The sequence below is a fragment of the Callorhinus ursinus genome, unplaced genomic scaffold, assembly GCF_003265705.2.
Source record: "Callorhinus ursinus isolate GAN/ISIS: 27379988/994484 unplaced genomic scaffold, GSC_fseal_2.0 scaffold8, whole genome shotgun sequence".
Taxonomy (NCBI): Eukaryota; Metazoa; Chordata; class Mammalia; order Carnivora; family Otariidae; genus Callorhinus; species Callorhinus ursinus.
Window position 1 is genome coordinate 1,542,467 of NW_027397070.1, and position 20,696 is coordinate 1,563,162.

Consider the following 20,696-nt stretch of genomic DNA (forward strand, 5'->3'; position numbering starts at 1 on the left):
CACTCCCCCAGTTTGTGCTCTCTCTCTGTCAAATAAATAAGTAAAATCTTTTAAAATAAAATAAAAGAAATCTTTTAAAAAGGAAAAAAAAAAAGAATGACAGGGTTAAACTCAATTGCAGACCAGTGTTCATGGTGTCCTCCACACACCGGACTCATTGCCTTGTCTATGCTGTAGGCTTGCTCCACCTCCCTCGAAGCACCAACCAAAATCTCATCCACTCCCCTCTTTCTTGAATTTCCCCTGACTGTTGTGGCCATGTTAATTTTGCCCTCACAGTTAGTCTGTATTTTGTTACCAAAAACTTCACTGTAAACTCATTTTTAAAGTACTTTAATCATGTCATGCATCTGTATTTTCTCCATATCTAGACTGTGAATTTCTCTGAGGTGTTTTCTGTATCCTAGAGTGTTTAGTGCTGAAAAATGAACAAAGAAAATTTATGGAAGAACAATATTTATGTATAAATATGTATCTTTTTTAAAGGAAGACTAGGGCACCTGGGTGGCTCAGTCGTTAAGCGGCTGCCTTCGGCTCGGGTCATGGTCCCAGGGTCCTGGGATCCAGCCCCGCATCGGGCTCCCTGCTCCGCGGGAAGCCTGCTTCTCCCTCTCCCTCTCCCCCTGCTTGTGTTCCCTCTCTCGCTGTGTCTCTCTCTGTCAAATAAATAAATAAAATCTTTTAAAAAAATAAATTAGAAAAAAAAGGAAGACTAAATAGGACTACTGATATCATACTCTACCTAACGTGGTTTTTCATTCATTACAGAGTGGTTTTATTGCCTAGAACAGTGCCAGGTATATAACAGGCACTAGACACCTTTGAATGAATGAATGGTCTTTTACATGGTAAATTGCTATAATGGCAGGAATTATTTAGTTATAGCTAGTGCCAATTTTTAAGTTAATGAACTCCTAGAGATGACTCTTTTAAAAGATTTCCCGACTAAGAATAAGCAGCATTCTGCATAGGGAAAGATCATCTATGTATAACTAAAAGTGACAGAAAATTACATATAGGTGTTTGATATGGTATAATAAACAGTGAAGTGCAGACTTGAAGTCTCCCCAAACAGTGTATTTTTGCAAAAGACAATATTGCTTTGCTTTATTGTCCATTCTGCCTGAAATGCCATATCATTATCTTTATTTTCCTTTCTCTGTTTCTATTAACTAAGGCCAAGATTAAAAATGGTTTCCTCCATGAAGCCATCCCTGGTGTTCTCTTACTTAGAAATAATATCGCTCTCTCCTCAGAACTGCCAAAGCACTTTATGTGTATCTCTCAAAGATACCAAGTATCTCAAAGACCCAAAGAATTAATATCCATTCTGGGTGAAAAAGTAAGATAATTATCAGATAAGAGAATTATTTTTTTTTAATTTTTTACATGAGATTTATGGATAAATGAGGCAAATAAAAGTAATGAGGCAAAAAAAAGTAAGATAATAAATAAGAGAATTATTTTTTTTAATTTTTTACATGAGATTTATGGATAAATGAGGCAAATACACTATTTTGACAGAGCAATGACTTCTATAAACCTTTTTCACTTATAAATCAAATGTATTGATGTATAACACAAAAAATGCGCCCATTTAAGTGAATCATTTGCTGAGCTTCTCATAAATGTTATTCATCTATATAACCGCCAACACAATTGAGATGTACAATATTTCTATCATCACAAAATGTTCCCTCTGGCCTCTCTGCTGTCAGTTCTACCCTCACCCTTACACCCACAGCTCCAGGCAATCACTGATCTGCTTTCTGTCACATTAGATTCATTTACAGTTCTAGAACTTCAGATAATGAAATTGAATTATGGATTCTCTTGTGTCTGGCTTCTTTTGGTCAGCGTAGTGTTTCTGAGATTCACCCATGTTGTTGTGGGTATCAGTAATCCATTCCTATTTATTGCTGAGTAGCCTTCCATTGTATTAATATACTGGAATTTATCTAGTCACACACATGAATATTTGTTTCCAGTTTGGTATTGTTACGAATAAAACTGCTGTGACTACTCCTGTACAAGTCTTTTTGTGAACATATATTTTCATTTCTCTTGAAAAAATAGCTAGAAGTGGTATTGCTTGGTCATTTAGTAAGTATACATTTAATTTTATAGGAATTTGCCAAGTGATTATACCATTTTGCATTCCTACCAGCAATTTATGAAAGTTTTACTTGGTTCACATACCCAACACAATACCTGGTATTGTATTAATTTCAGCAATTCTGGTAGGTATGTAGTAGTATATCATAACATTGTGGTTTTATTTTGTATTTCCTTGATGACTAATGATTTTGAGTGTCTCTTCATGTGATTTTGGCTATCTTTTTTTTTTTATTAAGTAGACTCCATGCCCAGCGTGGAACCCAACTCAGGGCTTGAACTCACAACCCTGAGATCAAGACCTGAACTGAGATCAAGAGTTGGACACTCACCCGACTGAGCCACCTAGACACCCTGATTTTTGGCTATTCTTTCTAGTATCTCCTTTTGTGAAGTGTCTGTTCAAAACATTTGCCCATTTTCATTAGGTTGCTTTGTTTTTAATCAGTAAGTTATAAAAAGAGTCGCTCACATATCCTAGATACAAATCTTTTGTTGGATATATATAGTGATTATTTTTCCAGTCTATGCTTGCCTTTTAATTTTTCTAATAATGCCTTTCAAAGGCAAGCATTTTAAATTTTGATGAAGTCCTATTTATCAAATTTTTCTTTTATGACTAATGTTTTTGTGTCCTGTCTAGGAAATCTCTGCCTACTCTAAGATATTCTTTTGTGCTTTCTTCTAGAAAAATTATAGTTTTAACTTTTAAGCCTAGGACTATGAGCCATTTTAAGTTAATTTTTATATATGGTACAAGCTAAAAGTTGATCAAATTTTTTCTATAGGGATATCTAGTTATTCCAACACCATTTGTTGAAAAGAATTTCCTTTTCCCTTTGAATTGCCTTGGCAGTTTTATTTTTCTTATTTTTATTTTTTTAAGATTTTATTTATTTATTTGACAGAGAGAGACACAGCGAGAGAGGGAACACAAGCAGGGGGAGTGGGAGAGGGAGAAGCAGACTTCCCGCCGAGCAGGGAGCCTGATCCCAGGACCCCGGGATCATGACCTTAAGGCAGACCCATAATGACTGAGCCACCCAGGTGCCCCTGCCTTGGCAATTTTATTGAAATATGTTGATCATGTATGTTAGGATTTTTTTCTGGACACTATTCTGTTCCTTTGGTCTAAATATCTATTTTTATGCCAGTACCACACTGTCTTGATTATTGTTGTTTTGTTATTTTTTTATTGTTGTTTTATAGTAAGTCCTGAAATCTGGTACTATAAGTCGTCCAACTTTGTTCTATTTTGAAAAGTGTTTTGTCTATTCTAGGTCTTTTATATATTTCATATAAATATTTCATATAAATTATTTGTCAATTTCTACAAAAATGCTAGGATTTTTATTGAGATTGCTGTAAATCACTTTGAGAAGAATCAACCTCTAAACAATATTGAGCTTAAAATCCACCAACATGGTATATCTCTCCATTTGATTAGACCTTTTTAAAGTTTCTCTCAGTAATGTTTTGTAGCTGTCACTATACAAGTCACACACATATTTTGGATTTGTTTGTTTACACTCATATTTTGTTAAATGTACTTATGTTTCTTGGTTTGGATGTTCTTATAAATGGCATTTTTTATTTTCCAGTTGTTCATTGTTAGTGTATAGAAATGCAATTGATTTTTGCGTATGACCTTGTATCCAGCAACCTTGCCTAATTTACAAGTTAGTTCTGGTAGAATTTATTTTTAAGATTTTATTTATTTATTTGAGAGAGAGTGTGTGTGCCTGGGCAAGGAGGGGCAGAAAAGGAGGGAGAGGAAGAGAATCTCAGTCAGACTCTGAGCTGAGCCCAGAGCATGATTCCGGGGCTTGATCTCATGACCCTGAGATGATGACCTGAGCTGAAACCAAGAATTGGACGCTTAACTGACTGAGCCACCCTAACACCCCTAGAATTTTTTTATATATTCCTCAAAATCTTCTTTTTCCGGCTTTATTGAGATATAACTGACATACAATATTGCATAAGTGTACAATGTAATAATTTAATATACATATATATTGCAAAACAATCATCACAGTAAGGTTAGTTAGCAGTCATCACCTTGCGTAGTTACAATTTGTGTGTGTTGAGAACTTTCTTTCCAGCTTTACTGAGGTATAATTGACATACAGCACTGTATAAGTTTAAGGTGCACAGCATAATGACTTGACTTACATATATTACAAGATAATTACAATAGATTTAGTTAACATCCATCATGTCATGTACAGAAAAAGAGAGAAAATGGTTTTTATCTTGTGATGAGAACTCCTAAGATTTACTCTTTTAACAACTTCCAAATATACCATACCAAATGTGCATATTAGCGATAGTCATCATGTTGTGCATTACATCCCCAGGACTCATTTATACCTGGAAGTTTGTACCTTTGGACCACTTTCATCCTATTCTGCACCTCCCCACCCCACCGCCTCTGGTAACCACAAACCTGATCTCCTTTTCTATGAGTTTTTTTTAATTCCACATAAAAGTGAGATCATACAGTATATGTCTTTCTCTGTGTGACTTATTTCACTGAGCATAATGCTTTCAAGGTCCATCCATGTTGTCACAAATGGCAGGATTTCCCTCTTTTTTTGCAACTGAATAAGTTTCCATTGTCTATTTATACCACACTTTCTTTATCCATTCATCCTTCCACAGATACTTGGATTGTTTCCATGTCTTGGCTATTATACATAATGCTACCGTGAACATGAAGGTACAGATATCTCTTTGATGTATTGTCTTTGTTTCCTTCAGATATATTCCCAGACATGGGATTTCTGGATCATATGGTAGTTCTATTTTTAATTTTTTGAGGAACTTCCATACTGTTTTCCATAGTGGCTATACAAGGCTCTACAACGATGGTTCATTTGGGGCCACCAAAGTAACGGTTTGATTTTTTTTCTCCCAAGTGTCCTGTAGTTGTATATTTGTCATCACCTCTAACTGGGTTAATTTTTTAAAGTAAACTTTAAAATCTTATTTACAGGGACGCCTGGGTGGGTCAGTCGTTAAGCGTCTGCCTTCGGCTCAGGTCATGATCCCGGGGTCCTGGGATCGAGCCCCGCATTGGGCTCCCTGCTCCGCGGGAAGCCTGCTTCTCCCTCTCCCACTCCCCCTGCTTGTGTTCCCTCTCTCGTTGTGTCTCTCTCTGTCAAATAAATAAAATCTTTAAAAAAATAAAAAAATAAAATAAAATAAAATCTTATTTACAATAATATCCAACATATGTGATTGATAGGTGATAACCCCTATTATTACTAAATCTGGATTATATTTTTTGCCTATCTTTACCATGTCTGTCAGGTACACTAGATGTAGGAAAGATGTTAGGATTCAAAGCTGACAGCTAAGAAAAAATTCTTGAGCTGTCTTTGGTGTAAAAAGGTGGTTTTATTAAAGAACAGGGATAGGGCCCTGTGGGCAGAAAGAGCAGCGCTGGGGTCATGAGAAGCGGCCCATTATACACTTTCAAGTTGGGAGGGGGTTAGGGATACTGTATGTCTCTAAGGAATTTTGGAAGCAAGGTTTGCAGGACCTTGAGGGGGGGCTAGCTGTTGTTGGGAAAAGGTCATTTATTACTGTCTAATAAAACCTTAGTCATGAGATCCTTCAGATGTAAATCGGTGGGTCATACGCTTGGGGGATGACTGGCAACGTATATTTTCGGGGTAGAGATAAAAAGAAGTTTCCAGAGGAATTTTTATGTTAAAGTAGACCTACAGGATCCTGGGGGGGTTGAGATAATGTTAAGCTAAGATTGCCTTTTGCCCTTAGCAAAGTATTAACACTGAGGCTGAGTTCCTAGAGGAAGGTCACTCTGCCGGTTTCAAGGACTTGTCAGTGGGCTGTAAGTCATAAGGAAATTCAGTTTTTCTGCTGCCTTTACCTCCCATATCACATTCATTATCATCCCCAAATAGCAGGGACTGAAATAATTTCAGGCTATTGTATCTTTCCAAAAATAGGTTATTCAAAAAGCACTCTGGGGGCGGGGGGTGGGGGGAGCACTCTAATTTGAGAGACTTTGTAGGAGTTCAAATATAACCAATTCCCACCTTTCGGAACAGAAATCTTTTTTTCTTTAGGAGAGAATTTCACCTCATATATCTTTAGGAATGCTTTCAGCTTCAAGAAACAAAACACCAAAGCAACAGAGGCCTGGAGTCTGGAAAATAAAGACCTTTAATTATCTTACACAAGAAAGTCTAGATACAGGTGGTACCAAGTCTGGTGCAGCACCTGAAGGACATCAGCAAGTAGTCAAGGTTTTTCTCTTTCCGTACCACCATCTTCAACACGTTGGTTTTAGATTTATCCCCTCGTGGTCACAAGATGATCCCCACTTAAGGAAAGGAAAGGTGAAAGGTGGGGTCCCCTCTTAAAACTCTTATCTTTTTATCTGGGTGGAAAATATTTCCTACAAGCTGCCTTCCCGCAATTTCTGTCAGACGCCGGACTACCCTCACATTTCAGTTAATCTGTAATTACAATATTATCTAGCAGTAAGAATCGAGTATCACCGGACAGGAAAGAGCCACGCCAAGCACAGCCAAGACTGTCCCGAACTTGTTTTTTAAATCAACAAATGAGAGGAGAATCGCGGATTTACAGAACGGAGGAAAAAAATCCCCAGGTTTTTGCAGTCACTGCGTGAGGGCCCCTCAAGTGGCTCTTCGATCTCCTTTCAATCTCTTGAACACCCTGCGCGATCTTGTTAATAGGGCCCTTAGCGTCTTCTTACCCACTTCAAATATGGCCGCTAAGCCCCAGTCTCCTTTACCACCGGATCGTGGCAACAGCTCTGGCTTCATGCCCATTTCCAAAAGGGCCTCTTCCCGCGAGGCTGAAGTTCTGAGTGCGCAGGCGCGAGCGCAAGTTCTCTTCCCGGCAAAATGGCGATGAGCCTAATGTGCGGACGCCGGGAGCTTCTGCGCCTCTTACGGCCACAGCGTCAGGTAAGGATCCCCCGGGGCTGAGCACCAGGATGCGGCCCTATCCCGGTGGCCCGAGCCAGAAACAGCTCGTGCCAGGAGCAGCCTGAGCAGACGCTGACCTGCTCACCGGGACCTGCCTCTCTTGACCTCGGCTCGCATGAGTACACGGAACGGTTACTTCCCCGACCTTGCGGGCTCAGCGGCCGCGTATTGTTGTCTGTTCGTGGGTCTCGTCGTTACCCATGCCACAGAAACATCAGCCTCGACCTCTGTGCTCCGGGGTGGGTCTACGGTAACCGAGAGCCTGGTCGCACCAATTGCATGCCATCGGGCCAGCCATCTGCGCGCGGAGTAGTAGTGCCTTCATCTGTGGTAACGGGCTGGCAGCTTCGTGGCGAAGGAGCATGATGAGCGACATCTGTTCCTGATAAAAGGGCTCCATCCTTCTTTTACTCTCTCAGTTCCACAGCGCCTCGGGGCCCTCTCATTGGCCGCGGAAACCGATGACCTCGGGGCTCCTCTTCCCAACCGGCCGGTGCTGCGAACGCCCGCACTCTGTCCTCCTCGCGGGCCCTGGTCCCCGGGGTCTCAGTACCTCCGTGATCTTGTTCGCAGAATCCCAGGTAAGAGGCGATTCGTCCCTGGGACATTAGGGGTAGCGTTTGTTGGTTGATTTCTTTTCTTTTTTTTTTAACAACAAGGAGGGGAAATGTGGCACAGGGGAAATGTGGCACAGAGTTCTTGGCCACACTCCATGCAGCTCCCCAGAATAGTAGCATCTCAACTTGGGATAGGTTTTCCAATCCGTGGGAAAATGAGAGTACAGCAGGAGAAATGTATGTTATATACAAGGTATTGTTTGCCATAAAGGTGGCAAGCCGCTGATGGTGTATAAGATGTGATTCCAGGTGTGCATGTGTATTAGAAAAGTTATAACTTGCATATCACTGACTTCGTGGGTATTAATATTTCTGATGGTGAGACCAAGTAAATATTTTGGTCTTAAAAACTGAATTGTTTTAAATAAAAATTACGACAGTTTCAGTATCTGCAAAATCGTGCCAGTGATACTCAAATGACAAGTTTGGAAAACACTGATAGAAGAAATAACTTACTAATAGAAAGGGAAGTCATGAAATCTTACTCTAACTTGTCTTCCTGCCTAGAGGAAAAAAATAAAATGTCCTTTTCAAGCCTTGAATTTTGCGTACACTGTAGACTAATCTGGGAGAACAAAAAGTAGAAAGCCCGTAGAACAACCTGATACTAGTTATCTTGGGCCGGTGATTGCTATATGTCCCCCCTACTGAGTATTACACAAGACTTCCTTTTGCACAGGTTCAGGCCCCTCCTGTCATTCCTGCAACTCCCTCACCCACAGCAGTACCCGAGGTGGCTTCCGGAGAGACCGCAGATGTAATCCAAGCTGCTGCAGGACAGAGCTTCGCTGAACTGGGGCTGGGGTCATACACCCCAGTGGGACTGATTCAGAACTTACTGGAATTTATGCATGTTAACCTAGGCCTACCTTGGTGGGGGGCCATTGCTGCATGTAAGGGAAACACATCCTGGTCAAGCATAGAAATGGGAACTTCGGGGGTAGAACTTTAAAGACAGCAGTTCTGTAAGTGGATGGAGGAAATACAGCTGACCCTTGAACGACCTGGGGGTTAGGGGCACTAACCCCACCCCACATTGAAATTCCACGTATAACTTTTGACTCCTCAAAAACTTACCTACTAATAGCCTACTCTTAGAAACCTTGCTGGTGAACAGTCAATTAGTACATGTTTTGTATGTTACATGTATTCTATATTCTTACAATAAAGTAAGGAAGAAAAAATACATGTACAGTACTTTAAAAAAAAAAAAAAAACCCCATATGAGTGGGCCCATGCAGTTCAAACCCCTTTTGTTCAAGGGTCAACTGTAGTTGCAGAAGTTTAGGGGTCACAAAAGCAGATGATTCAGATGAGGGATAGAGGCTCTTGATCCTTAGATACACTCTATTTATCTTTATTAAAGGGCATTATAAAACCACTGGATCACCTGGGATTCAACAAGTGTAGATATTTAATGTGAGCATGGGGTTAGAGTAAGGAGACCTTGTTAACAGTGATGAAGTTGCCCTGGTTTAGGAGAATAGAAGGTCAGGCCAGGTGCTTAAATCCCCCCCCCCCCCCCGCCAAATTGGAAGGTGCCCACATTGGTCCTCTTGTAGGCTAAAACTATACTTTAAATTCTGTTCTTCCTACCCTTGCTCCAGTGATCATCCTTTTCCCTAGGTCTTCAGCTTCTCTCTTTTTACTGCCCTGTTCTGAAAATACAGACATGTTCAAGTATACCGTGGATTTCTTGAGGAAAAGTCCCTTCTTTTCATCCTTAGTTCTTTCTCCTTTCATAGCTGTCATTTAAAAGACTGTTCTGCATGCAGTGGACTTCTTTCTTTCCACTCTTTGACACTCAGCAGTCTGACCTTTTTAGCAATCTGACTTACTAATACCACCTCATTTTGTCAGTGACATCATTATTAAACCCATTATTCTTTTCATACTTTCTGTGTTAGACACTTTTTTCCAATTTTTTTTAATGTTTTATTTATTTATTTGACAGAAAGACGCAGCAAGAGAGGGAACACAAGCAGGGGGAGTGGGAGAGGGAGAAGCAGGCTTTCCGTGGAGCAGGGAGCCCGATGCGGGGCTCGATCCCAGGACCCTGGGATCATGACCTGAGCTGAAGGCATATGCTTAATGACTGACCCACCCAGGTGCCCCTCCAGTTTATTTTATTGAAGTGTAGTTTATATACAATATTATGTTAGTGATAGTGATTCAACATATATATATGTTGAACATATATGTATATTAAGTGATCACCATGTCACCATATAAAGTTGTTACAATATATTAACTATATTCCCTGTGCTGTACATTGCATCGCTGGGTCATCTTTAGTTGTAACTGGAAGTTTGTACTTTTTTTCGTTGTTGTTGTTTTAAGTTTATTTAAGCAATCCCTGGGGCACCTGGCTGGTGTTCAGCTGATGAAGTATGCAGCTCTTGATCCCAGGGTCATAATCCTGACCCACACATTGGGTGTGTGGGGCTCGAACGCACAACCCCTAGATAAGAGCCGCATGTTCCACAGACTGAGCCAGCCTAGCACCCCTGGAAGCTTATACCTTTCAATTACCTCCGATTTTGCCCATCTTCTCCAGTCTCCTCCCTTCTGGCAACCAGATTGTTCTCTGTATCTGTGAGTCTGTTTTGTTTTCTAGATTCCACATATAAGTGAAATATGTTTGTCTTCCTCTGTCTTATTTCACATAGCCTAATACCCTATAGGTCCATCCATGTCACTGATGGTAAGAGCTCATTCTTTTTTATGGCTGCATAATATTCTGTTGTGTGTTTATACACTACACCTTCTTTATCCATTGATCTGTCAACAGACATTTAGGTTGCCTCCATATCATCACTATTGTAAATGCTGCAGTGAACTTAGGGGTGCATATATATTTTTGTTTAGGGGTTTTGGTGTTTTCTTAAGATTTTTTTTAGAGAAAGAGCAAGTGCGTGCATTAGTCGGGGGAGGGGCAGAGGAAGAAACTCTTTCCAGACTCCCCACTAAGTATGGAGCTGGACACAGGACTGTACTATTTTGCATTCTCACCAGTGGTGCACCAGGGTTCTCTTTTCTCCACATCCTTATCAACACTTGTTATTTCTTGTCTTTTGATTCTAGCCATTCTGACAGGTGTTGAGGCAGTAACTCATTTTGCTTTTGACTTGGATTTCCCTGATGGTTAGTGATACTTAGCACCTTTTCATGTGTCTGTTGGCCATCCATATGTGTTTGGAGAAATGTTTGTTCAGGTCCTCTACCTATTTTTTTAATTGTACCATTTTTTTGACCCCTTATTGATTATACCATTTGCAAATATCTTCTCCCATTCAGTATGTTGCCTTTTTTGTTGTTGATGGTTTCCTCCACTGTGCAAAAGCTTTTTGTTTTGGTACAGTTTCAATAGTTTATTTTGCTTTTGTTTTCTCTTGCCTGGGGAGACATATCCAGGAATACATTGCTAAGGCTGATGTCCAAAAGTTTATTACCTATATTTTCTTCTAGGAGTTTTATGGTTTCAGGTCTCACATTGAAGTCTTTAATCCAGTTTGGTTTATTTTTGTATATGGTGTAAGAGGGTGATGTAGTTTCATTCTTTTGCAGGTGGCTGTCCTTTTTTTTTTTTTTTAAGAACACCATTTGTTAAAGAGACTCTCTTCTCCATTGTATATTATTGCCATCTTTGTCAAAGATTAATTGACTGTAGGGGCACCTGGGTGGCTCAGATGGTTAAGCGTCTGCCTTTGGCTCAGGTCATGATCCCAGGGTCCTAGGATCAAGCCCCACATCGGGCTCCTGCCTCAGCGGGGAGCCTGCTTCTCCCTCTGCCTCTCTCCCTGCTCATGCTCTTCTCTCTCTCTGTATCTCTGTGTCTCAAATGAATAAATAAAATCTTAAAAAAAAAAAAGATTAATTGACTATATAAGTGTGGGTTTATTTCTGGACTCTGTTCCATTGGCTTATGTGTCTATTTTTGTGCCAGTACATTACTATTTTATAGCTTTGTAATATATCTTGACATCTGGGATTGTGATACCTTCAGTTTTGTTGTTCTTAAGATTGTTTTGGCTGTGCAAAGTCTTGTGTGGGTCCATACGCATTTTAGGATTATTTGTTCCAGTTCTATGAAAAGTAGCATTGGTATTTTGATAGAGATTGCATTGAATGTGTAGATTGCTTTGGGTAGAGTGGACATTATAACAGTATTCTTCCAGTCTATTAGCGTGGTGTGTCTTTTATTTGTGTTGTCTTCAATTTCTTTTATGTGTTTTTACAGTTTTCAGAATACAAGTCTTTCACCTGCTTAGTTTGGTTTACCCCTAGATCTTATTCTTTTTGGTGCAATTGTAAATGGAGTTGTTTCTTGTCTTCTACTTCATAATTAGTGTGTAGAAACACAAGAGATATCTGTATATTAATTTTGTATCATGCAGCTTTACTCCATTTATTACTTGTAATTTTTTTAGTGAAGTCCTTAGGGCTTTCTATGTACATTATCATGTCATTTGCAAATAGTGGCAGTTTTACTTCTTTACCAACTTGGATGCCTTTTATTACTTTTTCTTTGCTGTGGTTAGGACGTCCCAGGGCTGTGTGAATGAAAGTGGCAAGAGTGGACATACTTGGCTTCTTACTGATCTTAAAACAAATGTTCTCAGGTTTAATTGGGTATGATGTTAACTGTGGGTTTTTCCTTTCTTCTTTTTCTTTTTTTTTTTTTTTTTTTTTTTTTTTTAAGATTCTACTTATTTGACAGCATGCACGCACAAGCAGCTGAGCAGGGAGCCTGACACCGGGCTTGATCCTAGGACCCTAGGATCACGACCTGAGCGTAAAGCCCATGCTTAACAGACTGAGCTACCCAGGCACCCCTTAACTGTGGGTTTTTCATATATGACCTTTCTTATGGTGAGGTATATTCTATCTAAGCCCAATTTGTTGATTTTATCTTGAATGGATGTGGAATTTTGTCAAGTGCTTTTTCTGCATCTTTTGAGATGATCGTACAATTTTTCTTTCATTTTGTTAATGTAAATGACACTGATTTCGTGAATATTAAACCATCCTTGCATTCCTGGAATAAATCTCACTTGTTCAGGGTGAATCATCCTTTAAATGTATTGTTGAATATGGTTTGGTAATATTTTGTTGAGGTTTTTTGCATCTGTTACGTTCATCACAGATTTTGGCCTGTATAGTTTTCTCTTTTTTTAGTGTCTTTGTCTGGTTTTGCTATCTGGGTAATGCTAGCCTTGTAGAATAAGTGTGGAAGCTTTTCTTCCTCTTCTGTCTTCTGGAATAGTTTGAGAGGATCGGTATTAACTCCTCTATAATGTTTGGTAGAATTCCCCTGTGAAGCTATCTGGTCTTGGGAGTTTTGTTTGATGGGAGTTTGCCCATTCAATTTCATTACTAGTAATTGGTCTGTTCAGATTTTCTATTTCTTCCAGGTTCAGTTTTGGAAGATTGTATGTTTTAGGAACTTACACATTTCTTCTAGGTCCCATTTGTTGGCATATAATTGTTTATAGTAGTGGCTTGCAATCCTTTGTGTTTCTGTGGTGTTGGTTGTTAATTCTTTCAGTTCTGATTTTATTTGGGCCCTCTTCTTGATGAGTCTGGCTAAAGCCTTAGCAATTGTTTTTATCTTTTTTAAAAAACCATCTCTAGTTTTCTTGATCCTCTCCATCGCTTTTTTAGTCTATTTCATTTATTTCTGCTCTAATATTCATTATTTCCCTCCTTCTTCTAACTTTGGGCTTTGTTCTTTTTCTAGTTCATTTAGCTGTAAGGTTAGATTGAGATTTTTCGTGTTTCCTGAGGTAGGCCTATACTCCCATAAGCTGCCCTCTTTGAACTGCTTTTGTAGCATCCCATAGGTTTTGAACTATTTCCATCTTCATTTATCTTAAGTTTTTTTTTTCTTTGATTTCTTCCTTGACCCATTGGATGTTTAGTAGCATGTTGTTTAGCCTCCACATATTTGGTTTTTCCATTTTTCCCTCTTGTAATTGAGTTTTAATTTCATCCCATTGTGGTTGGAAAAGATGCTTGATATGATTTCAGTCTTCAAATTGTTAAGACTTGGTTTGGGGCCTAACATGTGATATTACCTAGAGAATGTTGCATGTGCACTAGAAAAGAATGTGTGTTCTGCCATTTGGGATTTTTTTTTTTAAATTTATTTATTTTTAGTAATCTCTATACCCAGTGTGAGGCTCAAACTCACTACCCCAAGATCAGGAGTCTCCTGCTCTTCTGACTGAGCCAGCTGGGCACCCATGTATTCTGCCTTTTGGGGATGGAATGCTTTGTATATATCTATTAAGTCCATCTGGTCTTGTGTTTTTGTGGGTGTTTTTTTTGTTTGTTTTTTAAGATTTTATTTATTTGAGAGCGAGAACACAAGCAGGGGGAGGGGCAGAGGGAGAAGCAGGCTCGACATGGGGCTCAATCCCAGGACCCTGGGATCATGACCTGAGCCAAAGGCAGATGCTTAACTGACTGAGCCACCCAGGCACCCCAGTCCATTTGGTCTTACGTGTTGTTTAAAGCAACAATTTCCTTACTGATTTTTCTGTCTGGACAATCTATCCATTGATGTTAATGGGGTGTTAAAGTCTCCTACCTTTATTGTATGACTGTCGATTTCTTTTTGTCTGTTAACATTTCCATTATGTATTTAGCTGCCCCTGTGTTGGGTGCATAGATATTTACAGGTGTTATATTCTCTTTCTGGATTGATACTTTTATTCATTTTATAATGCCCTTTTTTGTCTCTTGTTACTGTTTTGTCTGATACAAGTATTGCCACCCCCACTTTCTTTTCATTTCCATGCAATATCTTTTTTTTTTGTTTGTTTAAGATTCTATTTATTTATTCATGAGAGACAGAGCGAGAGAGGCAGAGAAGAAGCAGGGTCCCTGCTGAGCCGGGAGCCCGATGCAGGACTCGATTCCAGGAGTCTGGGATCATGACCTGAGCCAAAAGCAGACGCTTAACCAACTGAGCCACCCCGGTGCCCCTTTGCAGTATCTTTTTCCATCACTTTCAGTCTGTCTCTTTATGTCTCACATGTGAGTCTCTTATAGGCAGCGTATAGATGGGTCTTTTTTTTTTTTTTTTTTTTTTTTAATCAGCCACCCTGTATCTCGATTAGAACATGTCGTTCATTTACACTTAATTACTGATAGATGTATTCTTCTTACCATTTTCTTAAGTAACCTCTATACCCAGTATGGGGCTTGAACTCAGGACCCTCAGATCAAGAAACATGCTCCCCTGACTTGAGCCAGCCAGGTACCCCTACTTCTTACCATTGTATTGATTTCTGGTTGTTTTTGTAGTTCTTCTCTGTCCCTGTCTTCTCTTGTTCTCGTAATTTGGGAACTTTCCTTAGCGTTATGTTTATATTCCTTTCTCTTTATTTTTGTATGTCTATTATAGGTATTTGGTTTATAGTTACCATGAAGTTAATATTTAACACTGTATGTATATAAATCTATTTTAAGTTCAAGTGGAATATAAAAATGCTAGTCCCCCCCCTTCCCACATTTTGGTTTTTTTGCCCCCCGAGGTTTAAAATTTTTATTTAGAAAGCCTGTGAAATAATTGTATAATAATTTGAATGGGTAGGTTATACAAAAAAATTCCCACATTGGTTTTGACATCATATCTTAGAATTTAATATTTTGTGTATCCCTTGACTAATTATTGTAGGTCTAGATGATTTTACTATTGTAACCTTCATACTAGCTGTGCAGGTAATTATCTACTACCTTTATTATATGTTTACCAGTGAGATTTTTTTTTTTTAAATAATTTTCTTATTCCTAATTATGGCCTTTTCTGTTTTGAGAAGTCCCTTTAACATTTCTTATAAGGCTGGTCTGGTGTTGATGAACTCTTTAGCTTTTGCATGTCTGGGAAACTCCTTATCTCTCCTTTGGTCTGAGTGATAACCTTGCCAGGTAGAGTATTCTTGGTTTTAAGTTTTTTCCTTTCAGCATTTTGAATATATTGTGCCACTCTCTTCTGGCCTTTAAAGTTTTTGCTGAAAAATCAGCTGATTGTCTTATGGGGGTTCCTTGTATGTCATGAGTTGTTTTTTTTTTTTCTTGCTGCTTTTAAGATTCTTTAACTGTTGGCATTTTGATTAACTAGTCTTAGTGTGAGTTTCTTTAGGCTCAATTTTTTGGGATTCTCTGTGCTTTCTGGACTTGAAAGTCTGTTTCCTTTGCCAGGTTAGGGAATTTCTCGGCTGACAGGTTTTCTGTCCCTTTCTCTTCTCCTGGGATCCCTATAATGCCAATGTTAGTTACACTTGATGTTGTCCCAAAGGTTCCTTAAACTGTCCTTAGTATTTTCCTTTTTGCTGTTCCAGTTGGGTGATTTCCACTACCTTGTCTTCCAGATCGCTGATTCATTCTTCTGCATCACGTAATCTGCTGTTGAATCTCTCCAGTGGACTTTTTATTTCAGTTACTGTATTTTTCAGCTCTGATTGGTTGTTTTTGTTTTGTTTTTAAATCGTTTCTGTTGAAGTTCTCATTGTGTTCATTCTTTTGAGTTTGGTGAGTATGTTTATGGCCATTACTTTGACCTTTTTACCTGGTAGATTGCTCATCTCTTTTGTTTAGTTCTTTTTCTGAGTAATTATTCTTTCTTTAGAACATACTCTTCTGTTTCTTCGTTTTGCCTAACCCTGTGTTTCTTTGTATTAGTTAGATCAGTTCTGTCTCCTGGTCTTGAAGGGGAGTAGCTTTTTGCAGGTGTCCTGTGAGGTCCAGTAGTGCAGACTTCCTAGTCACCTGAGCCAGGTGCCCTAGGGGTTCTTTTTGTGGGCTGCGTGCACCCTCTTGTGGCTGGGTCACTGTTGGTATAGACTCAGTGGTTTGCAGGGCTGTCCCCTGACACAGCTGTCTGCAAGATTCAGCCACAACTTCTTCAGGTATGCTGGTAAGCAGGACTGCCCCCCATCCTGTCTGAGAGGTCCAGCCACTACTGTTGTTGGGTGAGTAAGTGGGGGGTTGGCCTCGGCACAGCTGGCTACAAAGCCCAGCTGTGACAGCTCCATTCCACTGGTGGGGAGGGCAGGCCTCCTGTGTGGCAGACTGTGAGGTCCAGCTGCTGCAGGTGCTCTCGTATACACAGGGCAAGGGCTGCTTGGTGGTGGTGGCTCTGGTGCAGGCAGAGGCCACCTGCTGGGTGTGGCAGGGGCAGGGAGCCTCTTAAGAAGGGCTCTTGGCCTGTGGGTTGGTTGGGCTGGGCAAGCTGATGCTAGCACAGTAGATGGAGAATGTCAGAAATGGTGCCTGCCAGCTCATCCATCCCCAGAGACTGTTCGGACAGATCCCTGCCCTGCCAGCACATGCCCTAAAATCAGTCCGTGCATCTCCTTCGCCTGTAGCCCAGGCATTTTTCAAACTGCTGCCTCTGTGCTGGAAGTTCAGCAAGTGAGATTGTGCTGCACCTCCCAGGCATAAGCCTTGCTGGTTTTCAAAACCAGAGGTTGTAGGGGCTGGTCTTCCTAGTGTAGGGCTGGGAACCCAGTATGGGGCTTGGACCCCTTGTTTCACAGGGAGAGTCTTTATGGTTATGATATCCCTCCTACTCGTGGGTCCTGACTAGACCTTGTCTCTGCCTCCTACCCAACTCAAAATGACTTTTTCTTTATATCCTTAGGTGTGTAAGATCTGTTTTGCTAAAGTTCTTTACACAGTGATAGTTCTATATGTAGTTGTAGATTTTGGTATATCCTTGAGCGGATGTAAGCCCAGGATCTTTCCTTCTCCTCCATTTTGATCCCCTTGGGCCTATGGTCCTGTATTAGACATTTTAGACCTTGAAATCTCTCCCTTGGCTTTTGTGATCATCTTTCCCGATTTTCTTCTTGTCTTTCTGACCACATCTTTCCATTGCCATTGCCCAGTTCTCAGTCTGCTCCCTCAAGGCTACTATTCTCGGTTTCATCCTTAGCTTCCCTCTCTTCCCACCCCATGTCAGCCATCATAATGCTGATAAAGCCTAAGCCCATATTCCCCCCCTGCACCACCACCCTCTTCTCAGCCCAGACCCTCTTGCTTGTCTACTGATAAACTAAATAAATATTTTTGGAATGATCAGGAAATAGGAAGTATAAGAAATGGGGAGGAGCTAGGGCGCCTGGGTGGCTCAGTTGGTTAAGCGACTGCCTTCGGCTCAGGTCATGATCCTGGAGTCCCGGGATCGAGTCCCACATCGGGCTCCCTGCTCAGCAGGGAGTCTGCTTCTCCCTCTGACCCTCTTCCCTCTCATGCTATCTCTCATTCTCTCTCTCTCAAATAAATAAATAAAATCTTAAAAAAAAAAAAAAAAAAAGAAATGGGGAGGAGCTAAAGCAGTAAGCCACCAGATTACTTCCTACCCTAGGGATTTCTAGGATAGTGGCTTTCAAACTTCATTCCTGAAGTTCCCAGAGTTGTGTACGGTGCCTCTGAGAAAAGCAAAGGCCAGAGCTCGAACAGTTCTGTAGCCAGACTACTCTCTCAGAGCAGCTCGGTTTTCTCTCTTACGTATATTGGGGCTACACTTAAAGAGTGGAGGGTAGGGAGATTCCGTTGATAATAGAAAAGTTCAGATGCCACTGATCTAGAAAAGTATCTTCTCTCACCTTTTGTTCGAGGAAATAAACGGTATCCCTGGCCATTTGCTTACAGAAGTTAATGTTAGACTTTTGTGAGGTCAAAGCAGAGAAATGAGCCTTGAAGGAACCAAGTCACTCCTGCTCTTTGTTTTGGGTTCCTTCAGCAGGCATCACAGTGTTGAAAAGACTAGAATAAAAAAAGGCCCTTTCAGTGAGGCCCTAAAACCCTTCAGCCTTCCAACTGCAGCACTGCTTTGATTTCACTCCAGTCCTAGTTTGTGTTTTCCAGGTACTGTCCTTGCCCGCTGCCTGGTGTTTCCTCTCATCGTGAAGGGCCAGCGAGAAGCAGCCAAGATCCACAACCACTTGCCAGAGATCCAGAAGTTTTCCACTCGAATCAGAGAGGCCAAGTTGGCAGGAGACAATGCTGAGTGTGAGTCAACTGCAGAATGCACATAGGAGAGGACCATGTTTGCACTTTCCTGACATTCTGCTGAGGGTTGCTAGAGGTGGGCGAGTTCTAAAGATCTACCTGCTTCTTGGGCCTAATGTTTCCAGTGACTGGCCAGGGTCAGGTAGAAATCTTATGGGCCAGGTGGTAAGGATGGTCACCTCCATCGATGTAATTATTAGCCCAACCATTAACTTCCCCTCATTCACAGTTTACAAGGCCTCCTCGGAAATGACATTTTACCAGAAAAAGCATGATGTTAAACTCTTTAGACCTCTTATTCTACCTCTGACTCAGGTAAGCAAAAACCTTTTCCTTCTTATTTTATCCTACACCAGTCAGATAAACTCCTGTGTTTCCCACGCCCTAGACTCCCAAAGAGCAGGGGTGGTGGTAAGGTTTTCATTGATGGAGTAATGAAAATGTCCCCTTTGCTAAAAGGCCCTGACACTGTTTATCCTGTGTAATAGGCCCCGATTTTCATCTCCTTCTTCATTGCCTTGAGAGAAATGGCCAACCTTCCTGTGCCCAGCCTGCAGACAGGTGGCCTCCTGTGGTTCCAGGATCTCACACTATCTGACCCCACCTACATATTACCAATGGTGGTCACTGCTACAATGTGGGGTGTCCTTGAGGTAAGCCCAGGTTGGCTAAGTGCCAGGCCTGCAAAGTGGGGAGTAGAGATAAAGTAGAATTGATGGGTTGAAATCTGAGCCAGATTCTCTAGAAATGATGTGCAAGTACTTTTTTTTTTTTTTTTTTTGGCAGCTAGGTGCGGAGACTGGTGTGCAAAGTTCTGATCTTCAGTGGATGAGAAATGTGATCAGAGTGATGCCCCTAGCAGTGTTGCCCATAACTATCCATTTCCCCACGGTAGGTAATGGCTTAGGAACTGGCTCCAGGCCTTTCCATCTAGCCTAGCTATCTGCCATCAAGCTGACAGCAGAGGACAGCTCCTCAGTACTGTCTCTCTCTTCTCCTTCAGGCGGTGTTCATGTACTGGCTCTCCTCCAATACGTTTTCCCTGGTCCAGGTGACTTGCCTCCGGATTCCAGCCGTACGGACTATACTTAAAATCCCCCAGCGTGTTGTGCATGACTCCAATAAATTACTTCCACGGGAAGGTTTTGTAAAAAGCTTCAAAAGAGGTAAGGGTCTGTCCTCAGTGAAACGGGACTGGGGGGAAGTAGTCTAAAAATGGGCCTAGGACCCACCGTCTTCCTCCTCTTTACACAGGATGGAAGAATGCCGAACTGGCACATCAGCTCAAAGAGCGCGAACGACGCATGCAGAATCACTTAGAACTAGCTGCCAGGGGTAAATAACCCTTGCGGTCTAAATTCTGGGATTTATTTCTTCCTTTCCTTCGTTGAGATTTGTTTTCTCTTGCCCTAGGTCCCTTACGACAGACCTTTACCCACAACCCATTGCTACAGCCTGGAAAGAATCAGCCTCCCAGCACCCCTAATGGCAGCAGTGCCAAGCCAAAGCAGCCCTGGCGTGACACGCTGGGCTGAATTCCGTTCCTGCTCAGACTGGTAGGAGCTCGCTCTTCAAAGACTCGGCATCAGAACAGATTTGACACGGAGTCTTTGCCCCAGACCTAGAAACCATGGGGTGTCGAGATCTTCCTTTTAAAAGTGGTTTCCATTACAGACTCTCACATCTAAGTGTAAAAGAGCCAAGTGATCTTGCCAGCCACAGAATCAGTAAACCTCTGAACTACATGCTGCTTCCGGATACTTTATTAAACAGGGAAACGGATGGTGTGCTTCAGAAAACTGAAGACTAGATCAGCTGGGGATTGCTCCTGCCTGTGCTCTTAGGAAGTGCCTCAGCATTGTAACCTGGCATTACAAGCTTACACTCCCACCCCATACATGGGTTTATCTCAGGATGCTATAAAATAATCATTTTGCTAAGCAGCTTAGGTGTG

General features: G+C 41.1%; 1 protein-coding gene across 1 annotated transcript; it reads left to right on the forward strand.

Annotated features, from left to right (window-relative positions):
* The first annotated feature begins 6,969 nt into the window (after nt 1-6,969).
* On the forward strand, nt 6,970-20,487 carry OXA1L (OXA1L mitochondrial inner membrane insertase). The gene is made up of 10 exons (XM_025870358.2): nt 6,970-7,082; nt 7,523-7,684; nt 8,400-8,613; nt 18,599-18,742; nt 18,972-19,057; nt 19,231-19,395; nt 19,529-19,633; nt 19,746-19,908; nt 19,997-20,077; nt 20,156-20,487. Exons 1-10 carry the CDS (start codon nt 7,020-7,022, stop codon nt 20,275-20,277), a joined length of 1,305 nt encoding a protein of 434 aa, XP_025726143.2. The 5' UTR covers nt 6,970-7,019; the 3' UTR covers nt 20,278-20,487.
* The last annotated feature ends 209 nt before the right edge of the window (nt 20,488-20,696 follow it).